At 64.6% G+C, this 26,771-nt stretch overlaps 2 protein-coding genes across 3 annotated transcripts; both read right to left on the bottom strand.

Moving 5' to 3' along the window:
• Positions 1–957: 957 nt before the first annotated feature.
• COLEC11 (collectin subfamily member 11) lies at positions 958–7,824 on the bottom strand (the record flags this gene model as incomplete). 2 transcript variants are annotated; one of them, XM_084234651.1, is made up of 6 exons in its annotated part: positions 7,514–7,824; positions 7,153–7,224; positions 5,065–5,136; positions 3,276–3,329; positions 1,981–2,076; positions 958–1,367 (listed from the first exon to the last, which is right to left on the bottom strand). In XM_084234651.1, exons 1-6 carry the CDS (start codon positions 7,629–7,631, stop codon positions 958–960), a joined length of 822 nt encoding a protein of 273 aa, XP_084090777.1. In that variant the 5' UTR covers positions 7,632–7,824. The 2 variants fall into 2 exon arrangements, with proteins under 2 accessions (XP_084090777.1, XP_084090778.1); XM_084234652.1 differs by having other exon boundaries at positions 958–1,349.
• An 8,116-nt stretch (positions 7,825–15,940) lies between these two features.
• Positions 15,941–19,271, bottom strand: RPS7 (ribosomal protein S7). Its single transcript, XM_084235809.1, has 5 exons — positions 18,898–19,271; positions 18,544–18,687; positions 17,905–17,969; positions 16,296–16,446; positions 15,941–16,031 (listed from the first exon to the last, which is right to left on the bottom strand). The coding sequence occupies exons 1-5, from the start codon at positions 19,042–19,044 to the stop codon at positions 15,954–15,956; spliced, it is 585 nt and encodes a 194-aa protein (XP_084091935.1). The 5' UTR covers positions 19,045–19,271; the 3' UTR covers positions 15,941–15,953.
• Between the last annotated feature and the right edge of the window lie 7,500 nt (positions 19,272–26,771).

Genomic DNA, 26,771 nt, shown 5'->3' with positions numbered 1-26,771 from the left:
CCGGCCTGGGCCAGGGGCTTCCTGACATGACCAGTGTCCACAGCAACTTCCAGACAGGGTGTGTCCTCTCTCCTTGCTGACCGCCACGAGCCCACCAGGCTCCCAGTAGTCCTGGCCACCCAGGACCTGCCCACGCCTGCCCCGGCCAGCCAGGTGCCACCTACGTCCCGAGCTCGGCCCTGGGCGTGTGGCAGGCAGCCCGGGCAGGGCTGCGTGTGGCCTGCCCGCCGGGAGGCCGTCTCCACAACAGAGGACAGCCGCCCACTGCCACGGCCAGCCCCTCCTTCCCGGGAGGCAGCAGACAGGGCCTCGCGTGGCTTCCGGGCCGGCCAGCTGCACCAGCTCCCTTCACAGGGCGTCTGGTAGAGCCGCTGGTCAGACCCCCCCCTGTGACCCTCAGGACAGGAGGCCCCGGGGATCCCTCCCCGGCCGGCTCTGCCCATGAGCACTCCTTGTGCTGCTGACAGAAGTGGGGGTGTTACCCCTGTCACCGGGGATGCGGGGTGCAGAGTGGAGCTGTGGGGGCCGTGGGGTCCTCCCGCAGGCGCCCTGCTCCCCACCCTGCTCCCATCCCCGTCCCCTCCGCGGGCCGGTGCCCTGGTGACGCGGTGTCGGGGGTCCCGGCGCGGGCCTGCTGACCGGCGGCCCCCCTCGGGCCCTGGCCACGCCTGTCCTCCGGGAGGCGAGCGGAGCCCAGCGTGGGGCGGGTCCCGGGTGGACGGTCCTCACCCCCGCGCGGGCGGACACCGGCTGGGACAGCCGAGCCCCAGGGCCGGCGCGCCCCGCCCGCCCCCTCGGAGTTTCTGCCCCTCCCTGGAATCTGGCCGGGAGCGGCAGGGCGGCCCCACGCGAGGCGGCGGAGGAACGTGCGTTTAATGCCGGTTACAGAAGCGGACCCAGGGCGGGGGGGCCCGGCGGGCGGGCGGGTCCCCGGGGCGGCGGGCGGCGGGCGCGGCCTCACACGCGCTCCTTGTCGAACTCGCAGAGGAAGTGCAGCGCGGCGTGGCAGGCCACGTCGTTCCAGCCGCCCGAGGCCTCCAGCTCCACGCAGTCCTCGCCGTCGGCCGCGTCGTTGGGCTCGCCGCTGCGCCAGCGCTGGAAGGTCTGCATGGGCGAGCGGTCGGCGTAGACGAAGGTGCCCTCGCGCTCCAGGTCGTTGATGCCGATGAAGACGCGCGCCAGGCCGGCCTGCGCCAGGTAGGCGGCCATCAGGCGGTTGGCGGCCTCGTCCTTGGGCATGCCGAGGTGGCCGCCGCGGCCCTGGCAGGCCAGCTGCGCGTCCGCGTAGCGCTTCTCCTCCTTCACCAGCAGGTAGAGCTTGTGCTCGGACTCGCGCACGCCGGCCACGGCTGCGGGGGGGGCGAGGGGGGCGCGTGGGGGGGGTGGCAGGTGAGCCCAGAGCTGCGGCCCGCGCGGGGGGCGGAGCCTGGAGCCGGAGGGGCGGGGCCTGGAGCCGGCGGGGCGGGGCCTGGAGCCGGCGGGGCGGGGCCTGGAGCCGGCGGGGCGGGGCCTGGAGCCGGTGGGGCGGGGCGCAGGGGCGGGGGCTGGAGCCGGTGGGGCGGGGCGCGGGCGGAGGGGCGGGGCCTGGAGCCGGCGGGGCGGGGCCTGGAGCCGGTGGGGCGGGGCCTGGAGCTGGAGGGGCGGGGCCTGGAACCGGTGGGGCGGAGCCTGGAGCCGGCGGGGCGGGGCCTGGAGTCGGCGGGGCGTGGCGCAGGGGCGGGGCCTGGAGCTGGTGGGGCGGAGCCTGGAGCCGGCGGGGCGGGGCGCGGGCGGAGGGGCGGGGCCTGGAGCCGGTGGGGCGGGGCCTGGAGCCGGCGGGGCGGAGCCTGGAGCCGGCGGGGCGGGGCGCGGGCGGAGGGGCGGGGCCTGGAGCCGCGAGGCCGCGCCAGCTGGAGGGGTGCTGGAGGGGTGCTGGAGGGGCGCGGGCGCGGGGCGGGGCGGGGCGGGGCGCGGGCTGGGGGAGGGCGCTCGGGCACGTACCGCTTTTTATGAACTTCAGCTCGGCGGTCAGCTGGGAGACCTGGTTGTCCATCTCCCCGATGGCCTTCCGCAGCTGGCTGCACTCGCAGGGGATGCCTGCGGAGACCCGGCCGGCCCGAGGTGAAGCCTCGCGCAAGGGGCGCTGCGCCCCGACGCCCCGACGGGCGGGTCTCGGCAGCGCGGCGGGCGGCTGCGGGCCGGGGGTGGGAGAGCGTGCGAGGACCGGGACGCGGGCGCCCGGACACCCCTCCGCGGCGGGAGGGGCCTGGGGGAGCGCGGGTCCGGCTCCTGCGGGCGCCCCCAGGACGCAGACGGCGCTGGGGAGGGCGGGGGGAGCGCGGCCGCGGGCCTGGGGGGCTGGCCAGCGGGAGGTGGGCCCGGCTCTGCCTGGGCAGTGGCGCTTCGGGGCGAGCGGAGGGGAGCCCCCTCGGGCCTGTGGGAGGCGGGAAGGGTCTGCGCGCCGTCCGGGAGCGCGGCCCGGGGCCGGGAGAGGGGCGGGCGGGGCAGGAGGGCGGCACCCGAGGTCCGCACAGCTCCAGAGCGGCAGGGGGGTGCGGGGCGTCCCCAGGGCCTCGGGAAGCAGGTGAGGCCGGCGGAGGGGCCAGCGGGCCCAGGCAGACGCTCCAGGCGAGGCCCCAGGGCAGGGCCCCCAGGCCGGGCGGCAGGGGAGGGCTCTGGGGAGAACCAAGAAGCCGCCCCGGGCCTGACCGGAGGGCGGTGGCCTGAGGGGCGCGCAGGGAGGGGCCGGCGGGGGGGGGGCAGGGGGGGATGGCTCGGCCGCGGGGTTCGCGCCCCCGTGTCGCTGCTGCTCCAGGCACCTGCGCGCGCGGGAGCACGGCCCGGCCCAGCCTCGTCTCCGGGGGCAGCGGGCGCGAGGCCGGCCCCTGCTGAGCCCCTCCCCGTGCCGGGCCCCCGGGCTCTGCGCGCCCCCAGCCCCGGCCACGCCCGCCGCACACCCCAGCAGCGCCGCCCGTCCGCGGGGCCTCCCCGCGCGCCCCGGGTGCCCGCAGGCCGCCAGCCGCACCGCGCCGGCCCGGGTTGCGGGTTGAGCGTCGGCGGAGGCGCAGCCCGCGGCGGGACAGCCCAGGAGGCCGAGCGACCCGACCGGCCCGGCGCGGAGCGAGGATGGGGCGCAGCCTGAGGGCTGCAGGGCCAGGGGCAAGGGGCGCAGGGTGGCCGGGCGGGGGCGCACGCGGGAGGAGGTGGCCTGGGGCCGCGTCTGGGCAGATCAGCGGGAGGCTCTGCTTCCTGCCTGGGGCCAGTTCACCCTTTCACCCTCCTGGGCCGGGCCCTACCTGGTTCTCCACCGGGGCCGGGAGGTCCTGCGTCGCCGGCGTCCCCCTTCTCGCCTGCAGGGGAGAGGCAGCTCAAGTCCCCCGGCCCGCGGGCGCTGGCCAGGGCAGCCCGGGCCCTGCTGTCGTGGGGTCCTGGGGCCCCGGGGCCCCCTGCTTGGAGCACTGCCTGCATGGGCCGCGGGGTCATCAGAAGAGCTTCCTGTGGGTTCTGGGAAGTTCCGGGTGCTGCTGGGCCACGGTGGGGCTCGGGCCCTGAGCCCTTGCCCCCGGGTGGGGTCTCCGGAGTCCCCTCCGATGCCCACCCCGGCAGAGGCTGGGGAGGACGCGGCCGGCAGGGGGCAGTGTCCGGCTGAGGGGCGGCCTGGGCGCAGCGGGCCTGGGGGACACGGGCATTGGGCGCTGGGGAGACGGCCGTGGGGGCCTGCGATCCCGCTCGGACCCCGGCCCGCAGGCCTCTGCTTAGAGCCAGAATCGCGGCAGGGAGCTGCCGAGCGCCTCTGAAATCAGACGGCAGTGTTTATGCCCGAGCCCCAGGAATAATCCCGAAGCGCATCTCCCCACAGGGGCGGTGGAGGGGCGGCTCCGTGCAGCCATGTCCTGTGTTCGCCTGTCCACACCGGGGCGTGGCGCTGGCAGGGAAGTGCGGCCCGGAGGACAGTCTCGGGGAGGCCCATCGCAGCCAGAGCCCCGCAGGTCTCCCTGGTGGCAGCACTTTGCGCCCACACCCCTCCCTGCACGCACTGGCCTGTCCACCCCGGAGCCGCAGCAGCACCGACCCTCCGCACCAGACTGTCCAGCCTCAGCGGGAGGCCGTGCACTCTGCCAGGAGGCAAAAGGACTTGAGGACACTGAGGCACTGAGATGCCAGTCAGGGCAGAGGGCTACGCTCCCGCGATCCCATTTTCGGGAAGAGCTGCACGGGGTCCGCGTGGAATGCAAGCGGACACACCGGGGGACCCCTGGGGGCTGGACACAGGCCACAGCAGAGACCCCGTGCCAGCAACTCCACGCCGCCAAAGCCTCTTAGACAGCGTGAGAACGGCCAGTTTTATGTCCCCAGCGTCTTTCTGCAATGTCCCTTGAGCACCCCCTTCCCTCTCGGCCCTGCTCGTCTGCAGATGAGCGACCCCCAGCAGCTGCCCCACCGGCCAGGACGCAGGTACCGCAGAGTGAGCGGAGCACCCGCTGGGGCCAAGGGCCCCTCCTGCGGGAGCCACGGGGTGGGGAGGGGCCTGTGGCCGCCTAACTTGCTTGCAGCTCAGGCCACCAGCAGGTCGGGAGGCCCCAGAGCCTGGCCCCTGCGTGGGCAGACACAGCACCCTCCCAAGCCCCCGCCACGGCCCCCTGCTAGGGCCACGACGGATGGGGGAGACCCCTGGGACGACTCTCTGGGGCCACTGCCCTCTTCACCCCGGTGCCCTTCCCGGGAGTCCAGCGAGGGCCTGGGGCAAGCCAGAAAGCTTTCTGCCGGGGCCAGAGAGCATCTGTCCAGCAGGGGCCGGCGAGGGCAGAACTGTGGGCTGAGGCAGGCCCACCTGCCGGCCCGTCTCCAGCTCTCCGCCTCTCCTGGTGGCGAGGGCAGGGTGCCCCGGGGAGCCACCCCCATGCCTGCTGCGCCCGGGCCGCCCCCTCCTGAGAACCCCAAGTCTCCCCGGTGCCCAGGAGCTGAGCTGGGCAGACAGCCCTGCGCCCGGCGACTTGTTGGCCCCAAGTGCAGCCGCGGACGCGCATCAAGCAGACGGAATAAGAGCCGGCAAGGCCTTGGGGCCTGGGCAGCGGTGGCGAGTACCTTTGGAGCCGATGGGGCCCATCTTCCCGTGGCGGCCCACGCTGCCCTTCTGCCCTTTGTCACCCGAGTCGCCTGCAGGACAAAGAGAGGGTGGTGGGCCAATGCACGGGGTCCACCTGGCCCGTCGCACTCGCGCGCACGCACCCGCACCTACGTGCACAGATACACACACCTACATACATACACACGCCTGTGTGTGCCCTACACACTGCACTGCACCCACGACAAGGTATGCACAGGTGTGTGCACCCAGGCTGCATGCATACGCAGGTGTGTGCCCCCCTGCAGGTGTGTGCACTGCTCATGTGTGCAGGTGTGTGTGTGGCACCCATATGCATACATGAACAGATTGTGGGTGTCTGCTGTGTACACATAACTTGCACACAAGTGTGTGTGCATGCACCTGTGTGGACATGCACGCCCGTGTGCTCACATGTGTGTGCATGGCGTATGCAGGTCTGCACTTGCCTGCTTGTGGGCCACAGAACCCCGCGTCTGCATCCGTGTAAGTGGCTGAATGTGAGAACCCCATGTACTGGGACTGCAGAGCCGGTGGGCACCGCCCACCACCCCACCTGCCCCCAGCACCCCCGGCCAGCCGCTCCTCGTCCCATCCCTGTGTGCAGGGAGGAAGCAAGCAGCCCGCCCCGGACAGTCCACGGCGGGTCACTCAGCCGATTTAACTCGCAGACGTTTCTTGGAAACTAGCCCTGGGCAGAAAGGCAGGGGGGCGGCAAGCCCAGCGGCTGTCAGAGGGGTCCGAGGGGAGCCGGCCGCCCCCAGGGGCTCCCTGTGGCCCGGGGCGGGGCAGCTCTGCAGACAGGCCTGGCCCGCTCGCGTGCTGGGGAGATGCATCTGCTGGGGCGGCGGGAGGGGGAGGGGCTGCGCAACCGCTCCTGGGGTGACAGGGGCGCCCGCCCCTCGGCGCCCGGGACCGCCCGCCCGGGAGCTCCGATTAATTTTAACGGCGAGATCACTCGGTGCTGTGCAGCGGGGCCGGGGCAGGAAGAGCCGCCGGAACTCGGCCTCCTCGGAGACTCCGAGCGGCAGCTCAGCGCGGGCTCGGCCCAAGCCCCGGAACCCGGCCGGCCACCCCGCAGCGCGGGTCCGCGGGGAGACACACCCGGGCGCTGCCGCTGGCAGCAGGCCGGGGGCACCGCGGCCCTCTCCGCCGGTCCCGGGAGAGGCAAACTGTGGGTGCGGGCGCGCAGCCGCGGGGTGCCCCGACTCCTCACCCGGCCCTGCGCTCGACCCCGAGGCCGCAGACGGACCCCCAGGCCCCATCCCACACCCCACTGCGTGCCGCCGCTGCTGCAGGGCCTGCGGCCCGTTCTCTCCTCCACCCAAACCTCCAGCGCTGGCGCCCAGTTCTCGCCCGAGGCTCACGCAGACCCGGCGGCGCGTCCTGTGGGTGGACGCCCCAGGGTGCAGCCACCCCCACCGGGGAAGGGGCCAGGAGCCCTTGCTCCGCCGCCGCCTCTCCCGAGTCCTGACCCCACTCGCCAGCAGCAAAGAGCCCCCTGGCCCCACAGAGCGTCACCGGGTCAGGGAGCATGGGTGGGGGGCGCAGTGTGGACCCGCAGTGTAGACCCGCGTTGCAGACCTGCAGTGTGGGCCCGCGGTGCGGAGGCACAGCATAAGCCCGGCCCGGAGCCCCGCTGCTGGGCGCGAGCCGCTGTCAGCCAGGCCGCTGGCCGAGGGGGCGGGGCGGGGCGGCAGGGCTGTCCTGGGCTCGCCTGGAACCCCATGCACCCGCCCTCGCTCGCGCGCCCCCACAGCACACCTGCCCCTCACTCGCGGGCTCCCAACCACACACCCCCCCTTGTGCGCGCTCACACTCCCCGACCGCAACCGCCCCTCGCTCGCACACTCCACGGCTGCCCCTGAGGGCGTCACGCTCACCACAGCCCCACTGGCAGAGGAGGGAGGCCCGCGGCGCTGGCCTCGGCCTCGCAGGGGTCACCCCACACACGCACTCCAGGTTTCTGGGTCAGGACCTGGGCGCTCGGTCCTGGGGTCTCCACAGGGACGGCCCCGCCCCCACCCCCCACCCCCGCAGGGCGCTGGGCAGACCTGGGCAGCGGGTACCTTTCTCTCCCGTGGGGCCCACTCTTCCCGGCCGGCCGGGCGCGCCCTTGTCTCCCTTCTCTCCGGCATCCCCTGCGGAGAAGTCACAGGTCGGGGCTGTCGGGGCGGCCGCTCCCCGCCCCTGACCCACGGGCCCTTCCCCAGCCTGTCCGCAGGCCCCGCCCCGCCCTCCGCACCACGTGGCCCCTCGCCAAGAGCCCTCTGGGCTGGCCTGTCCCTCGATGTCCAACTGGGGAAACTGAGGCAGGCTGACCTGAGGTTGGCTGACGGTTGTTGACTCTGCCGAGACCCCCGGAGCGGGCCTGGCTGCAGCTCAGGCGGCCCTGCAGCAACCCCCACTCCCCGCGCAGGGCGGGCTCACCTTTGAGGCCGGGCACGAGGATCTGCAGGGAGCAGGCGTCCTCGGGCGTCTGCTGAGGACACGCAGGCAGGAGCAGCGACAGCACGGCCAGGCCGGCAAGCAGCAGAGCCCTCTTCATGGTGAGTGCAGGCCGGACATGGGCTCCTGTGCGAGGGGCCACGGCAGTAACCAGACCCGACACGGGCACCGGGCAGCCCGGCCCTCCCCAAGCTCACGCCCGCTCCCTCAATTTAAACCTCCACCGTGAGTTTCACGGCCAGTCCAGACCCCTGGGCCGGCGGGCGGAGCCTCTGGAGCGGGCAGGAGCAGAGGTCAGGACAGGCACCGCCTGCGCAGCAGCAGGCCCGGGTGCCCGGAAGGGGCGTCCCCACGGAGGAGGGGACCTGAGGGGCCCTGGGAGCTGCGGGGGGGACGCAGGGAGCCGGCTGCTTAGCCCTTGGTCCATGTCCGCAGGAAATGCCCAGCTGTACCCGGGCACGGAGGGCAGCGTGACGGGCCCCAGGAAGGGCTGCTGCCCAGGTCTCCCGAGAGCCACCTGGACCTGAGGGGGCCTCTGGTGGGCTCGGTGGCTCCGGGGGACACCCCGGCCCTCTGTCCCCGTGTCAGAGCTTGAGAAGCCCCCAGCCTGAGGGAGAAAAAGCCGCGTGCAGGGGAGAGGCCCCAGAATCCAGGCCCAGGGTCCCCCCCCTTAACCTCTGTCTGTGGCCGCCGGCCGCTCGGCCCTGAAGAAGGCCCACGCAGCAGCGGGCAGGCCAAGCTCTGCCTTGGACTGGGCGTCCCGATCTCGGGCTGGGCAAGCGGACACAGCCCTGGGGGCCCCTGGTGCTGGGGCCAGGCTGGCACCGCCCACGCAGAGGGCGCGGGGGCAGTGGCCTGGCTACACGTCCTTTAAACCAAAGTGTGGGGATGGCCGCAGACCTTCGCCCCTGCTGTCCACTTAACAGGCAGGACACCACGGGTCCCCGTCTGCAGAGCGGCCCCCCCAGGGCTGCGCAGGAAGTGCAGGTGAGCACCAGGGGCCCCATGCGGCGTCCGGCCCATGTCCCAGGACAGCGGTGCGTTGGCTGACCAGGGGCCAGACCCCGGCCACAGCGTCCCCTGCGTCACCGCCTCCTCGTCGTGCGTGGGCCTGTTGGGGGGGCTCCCTGGAGGGGGACGCAGCCTGGACATTGCGGCTGGCCCCAGCCTGGAATCCCTAACCGCAGGGCACCACGGCGTCTCGCAGGCCAGTCAGCCGCTCCCGCCCGGTAGCCGATGCGTCGCTCTCGGGACCCGGCCCACTCTGTGATGGCGCCGGTGGGCTCGGGCCAGCGGACACCCGCTCCATGGCACTGCGGATGGAGCCGGACCCTGCGTGCCACAGCTGACAAGGAGGGTGCTCCCGCTGGACAGCATTGCCCGGCCTGGCCGAGGGGCACTCTGGCTGCCCCTCGGAGAAGCTGAGCTCAAGGGCAGCCTCAGGGCCAGGCTCCACCTCCCAGAAAGGAGGTGGGCAGGGAGGGGGCGCCTGGGGCCAGGCCCTTCACGCATCCCCACCCGCACGCGCTGCTCCCCTGCATCTCCTCGCGGGGGCTGCGGGCCTGCTGGGGGCGGGGGTGGGCAGGCAGGCTCCGGGAGCCTCCCCCGGCTCTGGCTCCTTCCTGGCCGCTTACAGGAGGAATTTTGTTTTATAAACGCGAGGGCCAGGCTGACCTCTGCGGGCCAGCGTCCTTATCTCCCAGCTCCCGCCGCCCCGGCCACAACTGCGGTCATGAGGCCCTTTGCAGGCCAGGGAGGACCTCACTGGAGTTCTCCGTGGGACCAGGTCTGAGCGGAGGAGACAGCACCGAAAAGGTGGCGCCACTGAGACGCGAGCGAGCAGGTGTCGCGCATTTCCACTCTGACCCGAAGGCCCGGCCAGCGGGAGCTCCACCGGGTGTGCTCCAGCGACACCCATGGGCCCAGCCAACGCTCACGTTGTTCTTAGTGTTTTCTGACCCCGAGAGGCCTTCCCTCGCTCTCCAGTTGCAAGCAGGCCACCCCGAAATGCTCTGTGTGGTGTAAAGAGTCTCAAGCCTGTCAGTGGCGTGGGGTGGCATCCCGCCGTGGAGGCTTGGCCAGCCAGGGGCCGCGAGGCCGCCCTCGGCTCAGACCCGGCCTTCCGTGAGCAGGAGGCGCCCCGGCCCGGCCCGGCCCGGCCCCACACCCAGTCTCTGGGGGCAAGATGGCGGCCGCCCTTGAAAGGGCCTCGAGTCCCCCCATGAGCCCGAGCCGCCCCCACGCCTGGTCCTCCTTGCTGTAGCCCCGTGGACAGGCCACGCTGACCCCCAGCCCGCGCAGCAGCACGTCCTGGGAGCCAGGAAGGAAGCGCTCGGCCCTTCCACTGTGCACCGTCTGTCCAGGAACAGGCCAGGCCTCCTCCCTGCCGGGCTCCTCGGGGGAAGCCGACCCTCGGGGCTCAGGCCTGACTGCTGACCACGTCCTCTGGGCAGGGACCCAAGAGTCTCCCCCCACCCGCCTCAGCACCCCCCTGCCGGCCCCTGCAGACCAGCATCCCTACCTGAGGTGCAGGCTGGGCGCAGGGCGTCCTGACCGCGGGGGCCTGGAGGACACTGCGCCTGCCCGGGCCCCCATGGCTGTATTTACAGCGCGCCGGCCACAGAGGCCAGCGCGGGGCTGCCGGCTGCCCAGCAAATCGGCAGGCGGCTCTTATCTCGGCAGCTTCCTGTCTGAGGCTCATCGTGGTCCTGCTGCAGGAAGAGGGTCGGGGACCAGGGGGACGCAGCGCTCGGGGGGGCCGGCCTCGGGGTCCCCAGCTCTCAGCCCTCACCCAGGCCAGGCGCCTTTTTCGCCTTCCTGCTTTTCAATTTTCTTTTTCTTTTTTGAGAATCTAAGCATACCGCGTGACGGCGTCCACTGGCGCCCGGCGGGCTGAAGGAAACACAGCGGACAGCCCCCTGCCCTTCTCCACCTGGGCCTCACCCCGCCCCAGCCCCTCACGGGGCCCCGGCTGGCCGCGCTGCCGTCTCCCTAAACGCTGCGTGAGCCGGCACCTCCTGGGGCCACGGCCGACACTGACTGTGGAGTCAGGGCCAGAGTGGGGGGCTGGGCCTCCGGCCTCTGGGCCGCTGGCTCTGAGGGTGAGTCCACCCAAGGCCCGGGGAGGGAGCACCGGCCAGCACCGCGAGTGCCAACAGCTGCGGCCAGCCCCGGGGACGCGCGGGCAAAGCCCCCACGGTGACTCGGCTGGGACAGGAGGCGCAGGGGGGCGGGCAGGCCGAGCTGGGCCACAGCCGCCAGGGGCGCTGACCGGGAGGCCACACGTCCCGTCGGCTGACGCAGAGAAGCATTTGACAAAATTCAACACTTTCACGATTTAAAAAACTCCCAGAAAGACGGGCTGGAGCGGCGTGTCCCCAGCTTGGCGAAGACCGTCTGCTCTTTGAAGAGCTGACATGCACCTCGCACTGGGCGGAAGGATGGGGCGTCCTCCTCGGAGCAGGGCCAGCCAGGCCGTCCGCCCGCACCCTCTCACCCACCCCGGCACCGAAGGCAGCAGGCTGGAGGCAAACACAGAGCCCCGGGGCGCTGGCGCCCACAAGCCAAGGGGCCGACGTGGGGCCACTTCTGTGTTTCAGCTGCTGTGACTGACGCTGCCCGGACGTGCGGCTCGGACCTGTGTGAAGCTTTCCCTGCTCTGGCGCGAGCCCAGGACGGAGCCGCTGCCCCACTCCCGCCACGGCGCCTGCCCGAGGCTGCAAGGTCCCGCCTTCTAGCCAGCTTCCTCCCCGCAGCTGGCGTTTTCCCCAAAGGACAGCAGAATGACTTACAATTTAGCAAATTCCGTGGCAAATCATGTAAAGCAGCCATTTGTTGACGGCATTCGAAACACCGCCTGCGGCTGCCCGGAGGCCTGGGGGTTCAGTCTCAGGCTCTCACCACTGTGGCCTGAGTCCATCCCGGCCAGGGAGCTGCCCACCGGGTGCAGCAGACCCCTCCTGTTCTGCTCCCCACTCTGTCTCTGGGGAGTCCTCCACCCCCCCCAACTCTGGCCTGCACCCCAGCTCTTTTACACAAAAATAAATTAAAAAAAAATTTAGGGGCCTCCCTGGTGGCGCAGGGGGTTGAGTGCAGTGCTGTGAAGCTGTCTGCAGCCTCTGTTCAATCCCCGGCCAGGGAGCTACCCACAGGGCGCCACAGACCCCTCCTGTCTCCCCGCTGCTCCCCTCGGCAGTGTATTCCGGTCAGCCTGCCTGTTCTGCTCCCCGCTCTCTCTGGTGAATTCTCCCACCCCCCACACCTCTGGCCTGTGTCCTGTAAATAAATTACGCCTTGTCTGCGTAAATAAATAAATCTTTAAAAAAAATTTTTAAGTTGGTTTATTTAAAAAAAAAAAAAAAAAGGCCACCTGAGAAGCAGCGGAGCAGCACCCCGCGAAGCCAGGCAGCTGACTGACCCCGCCCCGTCACTGGCAGGAACCACAGTTCGTGAACAGAAACCGAAGGGCACCGAGACCAGGAGAGCACGATGGGAACGGACGCAGCGGCCACCCCTCCGCACCCCCGCGCTCCCCGGAGTACTTCTCCCAGCCGAGTCAAGGGCCGCGGGGTCCTGGAGCCGTGTCCTCCACCCACACCGCCCCCGCGTTCACCGGCCCCTGAGCCTTGCCGGGCCCGGGCGTCCTCGGGGCGGCGGAAGGCCAGGTCCTCGCTGGGCCTCCTCGGCTGCGGCCTCGACGCCCCCGGCCAGTGCCACGCAGAGCAGCCTCCCCCGAAGGCCACAGCGTCCTCCGCCGGAACCTGCGGGCAGGCGGCCACAGACAGTCGCCTTCAACCCAGAGCAACCCGGGGACTCAGCTCAGTCCCACGCCCCTGGGGACATGAGGCGGCGTTCTGGGGGTGACCCCAGGAGGGCACCCTGCAGGGGAGGGGGGCTGCTGAGCGCTGTGTGACAACAGCCCCCCAAGAGTGGCCAGGCCCCCGCGTCCATCGTGCTGAGGGGACCCCTCTTCAACGCGGCACCCCTGGCTGCCCCGACGCCTTCAGCCGGACGGGGGAAGACACCGCATTTGGGTTTGGGTTGCCCTGGGCCTGGAGAAGGACGGCACCTGCAGGGGGAGGGGAATGCAGCGGCCGGGCTCGCCCCCGGGCTTCACCCCAGGGCCGAGAGCCGGGCACGGATGCCGTAAATGCCCATGCAGGAGAGATCATTGGCCAGAGGGAGGCCAGGAGACAACACAGGAGCGGGGAGAGGGAGGGAGGGGGAGCCCATCACAGGGCCCTGGGCTTGGTACCACCCACCTCCCGCCCCGGCCTGTCTCCTGCGGCTGCTCTGCCCGAGTGCGGTGCCCTGATTCAGCCTTGGAGGCGTCACAGACCCCTAGGGCCCGACCGTCTCTTGTCATCGGCCCGCATCCGCGAGGAGCCTGCCCGGCTGAGGTGGCTGCAAGCAGTGGGCTCTCGCCCAGTCCTGGGCAGGCAGCACGGCCCCACGCGGGCGCTGGGATGAAGCGGGTGGGGTGTCTGTCCGGCGGGGCGAGACGGTCACCTCCCCGAAGCCCCACTTGCTCCCTCCCTCGGCCTCGCCGACACCGTGAAGGCTTGGCATGGGACTGGCCTTTGCCATCGTGAACGCGAACTCCCGCGGTGGCCGGCCTGGGGGTCGGGGCGAGAGCTGGCCGGCCTCCGTCACTGTTTACATTTCTCAGAGATAACCGACAAGTCTGGGGACCGGGCCGGACAGGCCGGCCGGTCTCTGGATGGGAACTTACCCTGGAGGCCACTGACCCAGGACTCTTTGTCCACAAGGCCATTCACCCAGGCTGCCCCCTCCAGCCTGAAGGCCTCCTTTTCCCAGAGTCCCTGGGAGCCAGGGCCCGGCCCCTTTCCCTTGGCGCGGGGCGCCTACCCCCACCTCTCCAAGCGCACAGGAGCCCCTCCCGGCCCCACAGCCCGTCCCCGCACTGGAGACCAGGCCTCATGGGCACCTGTGCCTGGGGACTTCCGCAAGCCGGCCCCACCCAGAGGTGATGGGGCACCTGGTTCCTCTTTGAAGTGCAGGAGCAGGGAGTGAGGGTGGGAGGGGTGAGGCTGGCAGGGGCAGGCTGGCACCAGCCAGACCAGCGCAGCGCACGCCCCTGCAGCTCCGGGGGCATCTTTGTTCCACAGCATCTTGGAAAAATTGTTTACCCCAAAGAATATTCTATGGGGGCCTCCCTGGTGGCGCAAGAGGTGAAGCACCGCACTATGAAGTGCCGCGGACCAGCACAGCGATGGACGATGAGGCCGTCTCAGGGTTGAGAGATTGCGCAGGGTGGTCAGGGATTCGATGAATAAATGACACACAGACACACTTCAAGAGAGTGAAAATCTGAGTGCGTCTTTATTAAGCTAGTGGTCAGTATATATATGTTTTTCTAAAAGCATAGGAACAGTGAACATCAAAGAGATCAGTTTGCTCATAGACTTAGCTTAATTGACAGGGCAGTGATTTATGTCCGAAGTTACATCTGGACCTAGCCTCATTCCTAATTGGACAGGCTATAAATTCTTTCTACTGTTCTGTCATAATTAATTGTCATGGGTGAATTTATTTTATAATGCAGTTAATATCAAAGGTACTAAAGTTAAGCACATACTAACAATTCTATTATAACACAGTGTTTAGTAATGTTTCATTTGCATTAACCTAATTATTAAATTAGGTATGTTTTTTTAATTAGCAATCAATGACCAGAAAAAGGAAAGATTTTAGAGAGACAGTTGTAGCAGAATAAAGTTTGTGGGCCTTGAGAAAGCGAGATAAGGTTCCAGGTGGTCAGCATTTCTTTTAACCATCTTTGTGGCGGCTTCTGGTGGTCGTTATCTCTTGGCAGGCATTCGGCTTCTCTGCATCTTAGGGAGTTTGCTGTTCTCCCCCTGCGCGCATGGTTCCTTGCCCACGCCGGACCTCAGGGACCATGGCAACAGCCATTAGCCCTGAGTGTCACTGCAGGGGGGGGTGCAGCAATGAAGCTGTCCACAGCCTCTGCAGCACGAGTTCCATCCCCGGCCAGGGAGCTGCCCACAGGGCGCAGCAGACCTCTCCTGCCTCCCCGCTGCTCCCCTCAGCAGTGTGGGCGCACCTGGGCCCGGAAGCGGGGCTGTGAGGCCGTGTCACAGAGGACGGACGGGAGAGCGGCTCTGAATGCAGAGCCCAAGCTGCTGCTCTCCCCGCGCACCCTCAGACCTGTGGGCACTTTGCTGAGGGCCCCCAGTTCTCTTAAGCTTTTGGAACTGACAGAACTGAACACCCCCCAGCAGCCCACAGGTGGTGAGGTCGCAGCCACCGGCCACTCCTGAAAGTTCAACTACTGTGGGTACGGGACACGACAAGGCGGCAGCATCACCTTACAGGTGAGCAACAGGCCGAGGCAGACATGCCAGGAGCAGGGGCTCAAGGACAGCGCGTGCAGCCTTGACGGGCGTGGGAGAGGGACCGCAGAGGCACAGGGAAAGCAGGGGGAGCGGAGGGATGGGCTCTAGAGCTCCGCAGAGAAAGGGGAAGAGCAGAGGGGTGAGGCAGAGGCCCACCCTGGGTGCCTGCCAAGGGCGGCCTTCCCACTAGCCCAGCCCCCAGGCCTCCCCATCCCCACTTTCCACTAGGCCCTCTGGGCAGGGCCCTCCAGCTGCGGGAGCCTCAGGGTGGGGCGCAGGGTGTGGTGAGCTGAACCTGGGCCTGGGGCTGCCTCCCGCACTGTGGCCGCCGCTCCACCCCAGCCAACAGGACAGGTGGACGACCCTCTCAAGGTCCAAGAATCCCTGAGAGCCACTCGGCACAACCGGAGTCCACTTCGGGCTCCTGCCCCACTGTCCAGCCCGGTGAGGGCCCGACTGCTCCCGGCGCTGACTTTTCACCTCATGTGGCATCTGTGCTGCAGGACGGGGGGAGCAACAGGGTCCTGCTCTCGCGCTGGACTTACCAGAGGCAGTTGGGTGGAAGGTGTGGCTCGGGGACTGGGCCCGGGGCTACCAGATCCAGGCTCTGGACCGCTGGCCGACCCGTCTTAGAAACGGCTGAGGCAGCTTTCATGTTTATAGTAAAAACCCAGTGAAGTCAAGGGCTCCTCGCCAGGCCTCGCGCTGAGGAAAGCGCCGTTTCTACCAGGAACTCCTGCAGCCTGTGCCGGGCTCCTGAGCCGTCCCGCGCAGAGTGGCTTCCCGGGGCCGGGAGCGGGCGGAGGCCTGGGGTCCCCGGGCTCCTGGAGCCGCGTCCTCAGGTGCAGGCGCCGCCGCCCGGCCCTCGGACACCGAGCACGTGCCTCACAGGTCCGACTTCCCGGCACAAGCTACAGCGCTGGGCTCAAAATGCTCCGGCCTCGGCAGGAAGCCCCCGGAGACGCAGACAGCTGTGTCCACACCGCCCGAGTTTTGAAAAACGTGCCCAAACCAGAACGTTTTAAATATTTTATTCAGTCATTTGTTTACAACTGAAACTCTGGGAACTCGAAGTTTACATCCTTGCCTGTGAGCTTCTTATAGACGCCGGAAAAAGTTTCAACCTACGAGAGAAGAGACAACTCATAGCCGGGCTGCTCCACGACACGCCGGCGTGGAAGGCGCAGTGACGGCGTGAACCGGGGCCCGGTGCGGCCTTTCCTGGCGGCCGGTGCCCAGAATAGGGTGACAGGCCCCCGAGGCTCCCCTCCCAGGCGGCCTTGCGAGTCTAGCGGGACTCACTCCGCTTCCATTGCCCTGGCCGCCCAGCGGGCAGAGCGTGCATGACCGTCCGGCCCCCGACGCCGCCGGCCCCCGCGGCCCCGCACCTTGTGCTCCACGTTGTTCTGCTGCGCCTTGTCCAGGTGCACCTTGATGAGCCGGCTGCCGTCCAGCTTCACGCGGATCCTCTTGCCCACGATCTCGCTCGGGAAGACCAGGTCCTCCAGGATGGCATCGTGCACGGCGGTGAGCGTGCGGCTGGGGGCGGGGGACAACGTGAGACCCGGCCAGCGCGCGACGGGAAACCACAACAAACCCAGGTTCCTGAGGTGGAGTCAGCGCCGCTTCTCAAACTAGAGGCTTTCCCGCCCCGAATGGCCACCCCACACCTGGCGCATCTTCTCAGGACGCCCTGTAAGCGCACACTCAGCCTCCGGGACTCGGGAGGGGGGACGGGTACGTCTGTTTATCAACAGGTCCACTCCTGCTCTGCCCGGTCAGCTACGCCACCGCAGCTACCGCTGCAGGATTCCTCCTCCGAGCCCGCACCCCCCCCCCAGTGAGGTCAAGTCAAACCACCCCCGCGGCCACAGGGCTCACCTCCCGAAGACCCCTCCAGCGCGCTCGACACCACTCCTGTTCCCGCCATCCCAAGAGGCAAGGCCCGCCCCGAAGTGCTGTCCACCTCCTGTGGCCACGCCCGAGGACCCCCCATCATGGGGGCCGCCTCCCCCATCAGTGCCCCAGGCCCATGAGCTTAAAGGTCACTTCAGACATGGGGAACGCTCTGCGCAAGGTCAAGGCTGAGCAGACACTGCGCCTGGTCGGTGCAGCTGCTGGTGGGGTGCTCTGTGGGGGTCTTGCTCCCCACAGCGGATCAGACACGATCCCCCTGCGCTCCCACTCTGCTGCTCCCAATTGCCCACCAAGGCCCCGCTGCCCCCAGCCAGGCGCAGGACCCGGGGCCCTGAGACCCAGCACCGCCCCAGAGAGGACGAGCCCGTGCCCGTCCTGTGACTTGGGAGGGAGGCGGGGGGGGGGGTTGGGGGGGGGAGCGCGGCCACTTCCTCTAGCAGGTGACTAAGTAGCAACTCAGGTCACCCCTCAGGCCTCAGCGCTGAGGGGCCAGTCACACAGCCCGAACAGCCCAGAAGGGAGGATGACCTGCCTCTGCAGCTGCGTGCGCCGCCCCCACCCTCAGCAGCACCGCCACCCAGCGCGCAGGCAACACGCAGACCCTGGGCCAGCACCCCGATCCCGAAGCGGGGCCCTCCCTTTCCCTCCGAGGATGTTCTGGCTGGCGGCGGCAACCACAGCGGAGTGTCTCCGACTGGCCCTAGAGTCGGGCGCAGGCCCTGAACCAGCCTGTGAAACCAGACTCTGAAATACCCAATGGCCTGGCTCGAGGAGCCCGTCCACACTGGCCTCACGCTGCCGACTCCCGCCCCAGCGGCGGCGACACGAAGCCTGTCCAGCACCCGCGGCCACAGCACCCCCAGCCTCGTCACTCTCTGAGCCCGCCCCGGGTGAACCTGAGGCGACACCAGGGCCCGAGAGCAGAGACCCAACTTTACTGCCTCAGCCTGGGTTTTGCTCCAAAACTAACTTTTAAATGACACAGCCACAAAGGAAACCAGGAGCCCCCCAGAACAGCCCGCCCTCGCCGTGGACGCCGGCGGACACCAGGCACATCTTTGACGCGGGCAAACCCCTCACCTCCTGGGGCGCTTCTGCTTATTTTTTGTGCGGCTTTTCCGAGTTGGCTTAGGCAGGATTCTCCTCTGCAAGGGAAGAATCACCATGAGACAAAGTTCAAGGAAAGACACCTTCCAGCCCGCAGGGCGCTGCCGCCCGCCAAGCCAAGCGCCCGCCAAGCCAAGCGGCGCTGCAGACCGGACTCAGCAGCGCAATCGTCCCAGGCTCGAGAGCACAGCGACGGGCGCCACCACGAAGGCCTCCCGCCTCCTCACTTTCCGCAGAACCGCAGCTGGTGCAGCGCACCGCTGAGTGAGAGCCGCCGCTTCCCGCGCCCCCTCCCAACGGGACCTTTCAGGCGAACCAGGCCACTGCCTTCCCGCCAGCGCCCCGGAGCCCCAGCAGCCTGACACCTGCGCCCAGACCTGCCCGCACCCGGGCCAGGTGTGACGGCAGCCGTGCTCGGCTCTCTGCGCGTCCCTACAAACACCCCCGGCCTCTTCCGCTGCCCACACCTGACCCAGCCGCGCAGGACGCTCCGCCAGCCGGTCCTGTGGCTCCCCGTGGGCAGCCCCCCGAGCTGTGCCCCCCACCGCAGCCAGCAAGGCCCCGGCCCCCTCTGGCCCAGTGGGAAGCTCCGCAGGCGCCGGGCCCACACACCTGCGCGATGAAGACCACGTGCTTCCCGCTGAACTTCTTCTCCAGCTCCCGCACCAGCCGCACCTGGATCTTCTGGAAGGACTTCAGCTGCGGCACCGGCACGAAGATGATGATGGCCTTGCGCCCGCCGCCGACCTCGATCTCCTGCGGGGGCCGGTCTCAGCTCAGCCGCCGGGCCTCGGGCCGCGGGCACCGCGCGGGCCGCCCCTCCCCGAACACCCGAGCGCGCGGCTCCCCAGCCGGGCCGAGAGGCGCCCCGGGCGGGGGGCGGGCAGCCCCGCTGCGGGAGGCGGACACCCCGGGCCCCGCCGCCCCCCGCCGGCCCGGGTCCCCGGGGCGCCCCGGCCCCCGCACCTTGGCCGCCGTGATGTTCAGCTCCCGCAGCTGCGCCTTCAGGTCCGAGTTCATCTCCAGCTCCAGGAGCGCCTGGGAGATGCCGGACTCGAACTCGTCCGGCTTCTCGCCGTTGGGCTTCACGATCTTCGCGCTCGAGCTGAACATGGCGTCCTCCTGCAAGGGGGCGCGCTGAGCGGGGTGCGCCGCCCCCCGCGCCCCGCCGCCGCCCGCCCGCGCGCCCCTGCCCGCCGGCAGAGGCCATCCGGGGCCCCGGGCCGGGGAATCGGCCGCATCCCCGCCCGCTGGGCAGGGCCCGCCACCCCGGCGCTCGCCCCGACCCCTGCCTGCGCCGAAGCCGGCCGAAAACGCCCCGCGGAGCGGAGGCCGCGCACCCACCTGGTTGAGCGCCGGCCTGGAAAGAGGCCCCGGTCTCGCGAGAGCTCGGCAAATCCCGGCGGCCGGAAGGGGGAGGCGGGACCGCGGGAGGACTGGGTGGAGGCCCGAGAGCCACCGAGACGCGGCGGGCGCCTAGAGAGCCGCAGGAAGTGGCCCCGGGCGCGTGCGTCGGGGGCGCCGGCCGGCCCCGCCGCTTCCGGGCGCCGAGCGGGGACGCCGAGGCCCTGCGCCTGCGCGGCGGGCGACTCTTCGGGGCCCTGGCGCGCCCGCGGCCCCCGGCCTGGCCGCCGTCCGGCGGGGGCGGCCGCGCCCGCTCGGCTCTGAGGGCGGGACCTGCCATCAGGGACATCTGAACACTCGCCCAGGCCTCAGCCCTCAGCATCTGAACCGTCTTTCCAGCACGCCCGCGCCGTGCCCGGCAGCCGGAGGGGGCACTAGCTCGGAAACAATCCAGCCTGCAGAGTGGGGTGCTGCCGTGGAGGGGGTTCGGAGCTGAGATTTGCCGCTTGTAGGGCAGGAACTGCGCTGGGCAGGATTTCTGACCCAGCAGACCGGGTGAAGGAGGAGTCAGAGGCCTCAGTGCTTTTGCAGGTTTTTACTGGGATTACCAGGCACACGGCAGGCAGGGGTGCTGGGGGGCCGGGAGGCCGGCAGTCCTCCCCTAAGCACCCCGTTTTGTATCGGGGTTGCTCTACAACACTCCCAGCCCTCAGCAAGTCCTCACTATCTGGGCCCTCTGGCGTTCTCTCTGCTTCTCTTCTTCTCTCGGCTTCCGTTCATTCTGGGCCTCTGCTGGCGTCTCCCTGCCGCCGCCTTGTAAACGCAGTCCCTCAGCCCAGGTGCACCCGCTGCAGGTGCCGCCATCAGGCATGTGTTCAGGACCACAGGGCTCCCCCATCTATCTTAATGGCGGGAGGGCAGAAAAGCCCTGATGCTTTTTTTACCTTACCCTACACCCCTCTATCCCGAGCCCCTTCTGTAGGTGTTGACATGGGGCTCCTCCCTCCAGGGACTGGCCTGCACGGGGCAGGAGGTGGAGGGGTCTCTTCAAGGTGTAACTGTCTGCTGCTCCTTTTGTGACAGCAGGGCTCTGCTGCAGCCGCTCTCTGCAGTTTCCCGTGCCCGAGATCAAGGATGTTACGTCCCTAACTCCCACTGGGCAGTTTATCGATAAAACACAAAATTGCTTTCTTTAAATTTGTTGAAGTGATAAAGTTTCCAAAATCATTATACAGTATGGATTTTTTACTCTCCTTTTGAAATGTAAACATTTCATTAAAAATCTCAAGTTTGGAGGGCCTCCCCGGTGGCGCAGCGGTTGAGCACTGGGTTGCGAAGCTGCCCGCGGCCTCTGCAGCGCTGGTTCAATCCCCGGCTGCTCCCCGGCCCCGGAGGAGGGTCCCACATGGCGCGCAGACCTCTCCTGCCGCCCGCTACTCCCCTCAGCAGTGTACCTCGGTCCTTCTGCCTGCTCTGCTCCCCGCTCTGGCTCTGGTGAATGAATTCTCTCACCCTCCCGCGCTTCTGACTATACCCAGTGCATGTATAAACAAAACAAACAAATAAATAAATAAAACATGCCTCTATAAAAAAAAAAATCAAGTTTGGAATAAATGTTTTTGGAATAAAAGGGATTTGATTTGTGATGAGTCTTTGTAAAGAAGGAAAAGTTCTTCTCTCCTTTCTAAAGCTTAGATTTTAGCTATTACACACATTTTAAGACCCCCACCTCAGCCCTAAGAATCTCAAAAATAACTTGGTTGGTGGCTTATTCTCATCATTTCAAAAGTAATCTTTTTGAGCTTAAACTTTACTAGATACCATGATAGTCACTGTAGGGTAGGTAAAAGGTATCAGGTTTTTCTGCCCTCCCGCCATGAGGATGGATGATGGAACCCTGTGGTCCTGAGTGCATGCCTGATGGCGGGCCCCTGGAGTAGGGTGCAGGCATGCGTAGGTGGGTGCACCTGGGCTGAGAGACTGATTTATAAGGGTGGTGCAGCAGAGTGCGGTGTGGTGGTAGTGCGGGGTCGAGGGTGGAGGAGTGGAGTGCACGGACGAGTACAGCGACTACACACAACAGCAAAGAGCATGTGGCTGCTAGAACCGGTCATAAACCTACCTGGAATGGGTTGGTTGCTTTACAGTCACCCTTTTGAATACCTATAATGTTTATAAGACTGACATATGAAGTGTTGGGGAGGGTGTGGAGAAACTAGCACCTTCAAACATTTTTGGTAGGAATGTAAAATGATACTTTATATTGAAAATGTCAATTTCTTAAAAGTACACTGTAGGGTAAAGAAAATGTCAGGCTTTTCTGCCCTTCCGCCATCAGGATAGATGATGGATCCTTGTCCTGAATGCATGCATGATGGCGGGCACCTGGAGTAGGGTGTGGGCACAGGTAGATGGGATTCAGCTGAGCTAAGACTGTGCTTTTTAAGGGCGGCGTCACGGGGACGCAAGCAGCAGCAGTAGAAGCCGAAGCCAAAAGAGAAGCCGAGAAGCAGCAGAACGAACGCTAGAGAGCCCAGATAGAGTGAAGACTTGCTGGGGGCTGGGAGGCCTGCCAGCCTCTCAGCCCCCCAGCCAGCACCCCTGCCTGCCATATGCCTGGTGAACCCCAAATCAAAAACCTGCAAAACTACTGAAGACTCTGACTCCTCCTTTACCCGGTCTGCATGGGATCCTAGAAAACTTGCACTGTGTCCTGTCCTGCCTTTACATACACTTAATATATAACCCAATAATTCCACAACCTACAGGTATTAAAAACACTTCACACCCCCAAAAACACTTGTTTACAGCATCATTATTCATAATAACTAAAAATGGAGCAATCCAGACGTGCATCAAATGATGGAATGTGAAACAAAGTGTGGCCCAGCTGCCTCCACCATGGAATACTACTTAGCAGTGAACAGCAGCAAGCTGCGTCTTACCGCACAGGTGATACAGTTACAAATGGCCAGTCTCTTAAGACAGGCATTCACAACTGTGTCTTTCCCCTGTTTCCTAACAGGCTCGTCTTTGATAGGTGTTAACCAGATTAACAGTTTGTCTTTCCCCCATTTGTTGCAATTTCCCCCTTGTTTGATAGATTTATCTTTGTGACCCAGTCTCGCAGGGGAGCATTCCTGCCTTTCCAGGAAGAGAAAGTTCAACGTCAGCTATTGTAGAGAAACAAGATAGCGCCCGCCCAGCTCGGTGCTGACCCCTCGCCCTCCCCTTTGCAGACCCTCGCCCAGCTCCACTTTTTTTTTTTTTTCCTTTCTGTAAATGGCCCTGCACTCTGCCAAGGAGCAGGACGGCTGTCTTTCAGACGTGAGTCTGCTGCCCTCCTCATCTGTCGACAAATTAAACCACTTTCCCTTTCCTCAAATTCTGTTCCCTTTTGTTGGCTGAGGGAAATGGAGGCAGCTTCGGTAACACAGGGGGATCGCAAACCCAACCAAGTCAGGAACCCAGGCCCGGCAGACGCCTGGTAAGGTTCCAGAAGCATCACACCGTCCATCGCTCCGCTCCACATTGGCTGCATTCATCAACTCTAGACGTACAAGGGCTGAGTTTTATGGCATCTGAGTCACAGCCCAGTGAAAAGATGGAGCGTGTAAGCATTTAAAACAATAGAAAATCGCACGTTCCACCTGGACTGCAGGTCTGCCCCAGCGGGGGTCTTCCCTCCCCGCCCTGCCGTCACCCCAGCGGGGAGACCCGGCGCCCACGGGGCCCCAGGCCGCATGGGCTCCGTCCTCCCGCGCGGAAGCGTGTCAGTCCCGCTGGCCACGGCTGCGGAACACCCGCGGTGGCCGTGCGCGCGTCCTGGTGTCCCTCGCCCCGCGTTCCCGGTGCTGTGACGAAAGCCACAGCTCACAGTCTTGCTCTGAGACACGCGCACTGTGTGTTCATGCTTTTCCTTTGAGCTGTCAGAGTATGTGAAACTTCACATTTCTGAGTCAGAGCTCTGAAGAAGGTACCCCTCTGAGAAGGGGCACCCCACCTCTGCCGTGCCTCCCGCCTCCTCCCCCCACCCCAGCTCGGGGGGTTCCCGCTCATCCTTCTTGCTTCTTTTTTGCTCAAATGTCTATTTTCTCAGTGCCCTTTCGCCCTCACACGAAGGCAGCGCTTGCTTTTCGCCACGTCCCCCGCACCAGCGCAAGAGCGCGCGCCCCGTTCCCCGTTAGAGCTGCGTGGTTAGAGCTGCGTGGTGCACCTCGGCGGCCGCGCCAGCGCTCAGCCCTCCGCTGAGCCGACAGCAGACTCTCCACCGCGCCGCAGCACAGCCGGCGCTCCTGACACTTGGCCGGGCGGCCTGTGCATGCCTGTCTCCGTGCTTCAGACCCGGGGTGACTTTCTGGGGCGGGATTGCAGCATCCAAAAGAAAGCAGGAGTAGCTGCGGCACCACTGCCAGATGTCCCCAGAAAGGGGCCGTTATTTGGGGGTTCCTGTGTCCCGGTGGCGTCACCAGCAGAGCAGGCTGTCACACTTGCCATCTGGCGGGTGCAAGGCGGGACCGCAGTGCAGCTTTGAGTTACATTAATTCTCCACTGACGAGTGAATGAGATATATTTTCCGGAGTCTCACAGGTAAGAGGCGCTTCGCAGCTTTCATACCCCTTTTTGGTGAGCTTTCTATTTAACCTTTTCTGTTCAGTTTTGGTCTGTTTTCTGCTCGATCTTCACAGGATACTTTTCCAAACAAATTATTACAGGTCTTGATGTCTCTGAATATAATTTTATTTATTTTTAAAGATGTTTATACAAGAGCTGGGGTACAGGCCAAATGTGCGGGAGGGTGAGGATTCACCAGAGACAGAGCGGGGAACAGAACAGGCAGTTGGATGAAATACACACTGCTGAGGGGAGCAGCGGGCGAGACAGGAGAGGTCTGTGCGCCATGTGGGTTGATCCGAGGCGGCGGGGATTGGACGGCACTGCAGAGGCTGCGGACAGCTTCACAGCGCTGCGCTCAACCGCCTGCGCCACCAGGGAGGCCCTGAGTATAATTTTAATGAACAAACATACTGTTACTGAGTCAAGTAATCTAACCTTTTGGATTCTTAATTGAAAATCCAGTTAACAAGGGGTTGAAACTTACTGGTGAAAGTAAATGATCTCTCAATCTAAAAATCCACGTTCCTCCAACTTTGACCTGTGAGGGACTCCCTGGGCGTCATGGTGAAATTTGCGGTGGGATCCACAGCTTCTGGGCTAAGGCTGATGTAACTTCCTAAGGAGCTCCTAAGTGATGCGAGGAGGCTGGTTCCGGGACACTTGGCGCAACAAGGAGCCAGGTGCAGCGAGGAATCGTGACGGGCATGTAGTGGGAAGCAGTGATGCTCCCTGCAGTGCGAAGGCAGCTGGTGAGTGTCTGCTGTTCCTTCCCGAGGGGCCAAGCGACCCTGCCTGGGCAGATATTGAGGGCACAGTGCTGGGGGGGCGGGGAGCAGTCGGTTTGCCAACCTCTGTCCACCTTTCTTTCTTTCTTTTAACATCCAAAAGGAAGAGGGAACGGGGGAAGCAGAAGCTTGCGCAGACACAAGTGGACAGAGAGAGCTGCCGAGGTCTGTGCGCCTTGAGAAACGTGGCATTCAGATCTTCCAGAGTCCCCTGGGAAAAGAATCCTGGGTGAGGAATACGGTCTCAGTATCTGCCGCGGACCAGCACAGCGATGGACGATGAGACCGTCTCAGGGTTGAGAGATTGCGCAGGGTGGTCAGGGATTCGATGAATAAATGACACACAGACACACTTCAAGAGAGTGAAAATCTGAGTGCGTCTTTATTAAGCTAGTGGTCAGTATATATATGTTTTTCTAAAAGCATAGGAACAGTGAACATCAAAGAGATCAGTTTGCTCATAGGCTTAGCTTAATTGACAGGGCAGTGATTTATGTCCGAAGTTACATCTGGACCTAGCCTCATTCCTAATTGGACAGGCTATAAATTCTTTCTACTGTTTTATATAATTATTTTCTAACTATCATTTTTACTCATAATTAATTGTCATGGGTGAATTTATTTTATAATGCAGTTAATATCAAAGGTACTAAAGTTAAGCACATAATAGAAAGATTATTAAACCAACAATTCTATTATAACACAGTGTTTAGTAATGTTTCATTTGCATTAGCCTAATTATTAAATTATGTATGTTTTTTAATTAGCAATCAATGACCAGAAAAAGGAAAGATTTTAGAAAGACAGTTGTAGCAGAATAAAGTTTGTGGGCCTTGAGAAAGCGAGATAAGGTTCCAGGTGGTCAGCATTTCTTTTAATCATCTTTGTGGCAGCTTCTGGTGGTCATTATTTCTTGACAGGCATTCGGCTTCTCTGCATCTTAGGGAGTTTGCTGTTCTCCCCCTGCGCGCATGGTTCCTTGCCCACGCCGGACCTCAGGGACCATGGCAACAGCCATTAGCCCTGAGGGTCACTGCAGGGGGAGGTGCAGCAGGTCCCCCTTTGATTTTAGAACGAAGTTGGTAAGCATACATGTCACACTGGATGCGGTAGATGGACCTGTGAAGTGAGCGGACACAGAAGGGAATAAACAAACAGAGAAGCAGGACAAGTAGGGAAAGAACAAGGAAGGAGAGAACAAGATGATACCAGTGAGTAGGAGTTAAAGATTGGAGAGTGGAAGCCAGAGAATGGGCAAAGGAAGAGACTGAAGTATCTAGATGAGATTTACTGACAGCAGAGATTTCAGACTGAAGAGATGCAAGGTCATGAGAGAGGTCATTGTCATGCCAGATGCCCAATAGGTGATGTTTAGTAAGATTCCAATGTAGAGAGGAATTATAACGCAAAGGTGTAACACAAATGAAACGAAAGTGAACGTGGCAGCGAGTGGATAATTGCTGCTTAAGCAGCTGAACTTCATCTCCAATGGCAATAACAATTTCTTCCAGGGCATTTATCTTTCTTTCTAACTTGTAATCAATGTCCCGCTGCACAGAGAGTGCCATGGTCACATTTTTGGTAAGGTCATTTACAAAAGAAGCTGTCTTAGTTTCCTGAATTAAAGCAACAGAGGAAGTAGCTAAGGAGGTAACCAGGGAAATTAGAGCAGCAATTCCTAGAATAAGGGTGGCAATAAAACATTTAGGACGAAGAAGAACATGTACTTCATCTAAAACTTGCATGGCAGTATTATCATACCAAGGCATATCATGTAAATCAACAGGTAACATAACATAGGGGGGTCTTTTAAGTAAGACCACCACAGGATATATACGAGCAAGAGAGGGGGTAATACAATTAGTAACAATGCAGCCAGAACAATGAATGGAGTAAGAAGTCCCACGCAATTGAATGCGTGTAGCTGAGGCGTTCCCCAGAAGTATAACGAAGGGGTATCCAACGTAGGCACGCACTGGGATCTTATCGGTGTCCTGTCCAGGTTGTTTGAAGTGTACATCATTAATGGCAGTGAAAAGACGAAAAAGTTTAGGCTTTATGACAGAGCTTTCTGTTCAGGGAACCGGGTTATTC

The sequence above is a fragment of the Talpa europaea genome (assembly GCF_964194135.1).
Source record: "Talpa europaea genome assembly, chromosome: 6".
Lineage (NCBI taxonomy): Eukaryota > Metazoa > Chordata > Mammalia > Eulipotyphla > Talpidae > Talpa > Talpa europaea.
Note: the sequence above shows the minus strand (reverse complement) of the source record. Positions and strands in the feature narration are given on the sequence as shown.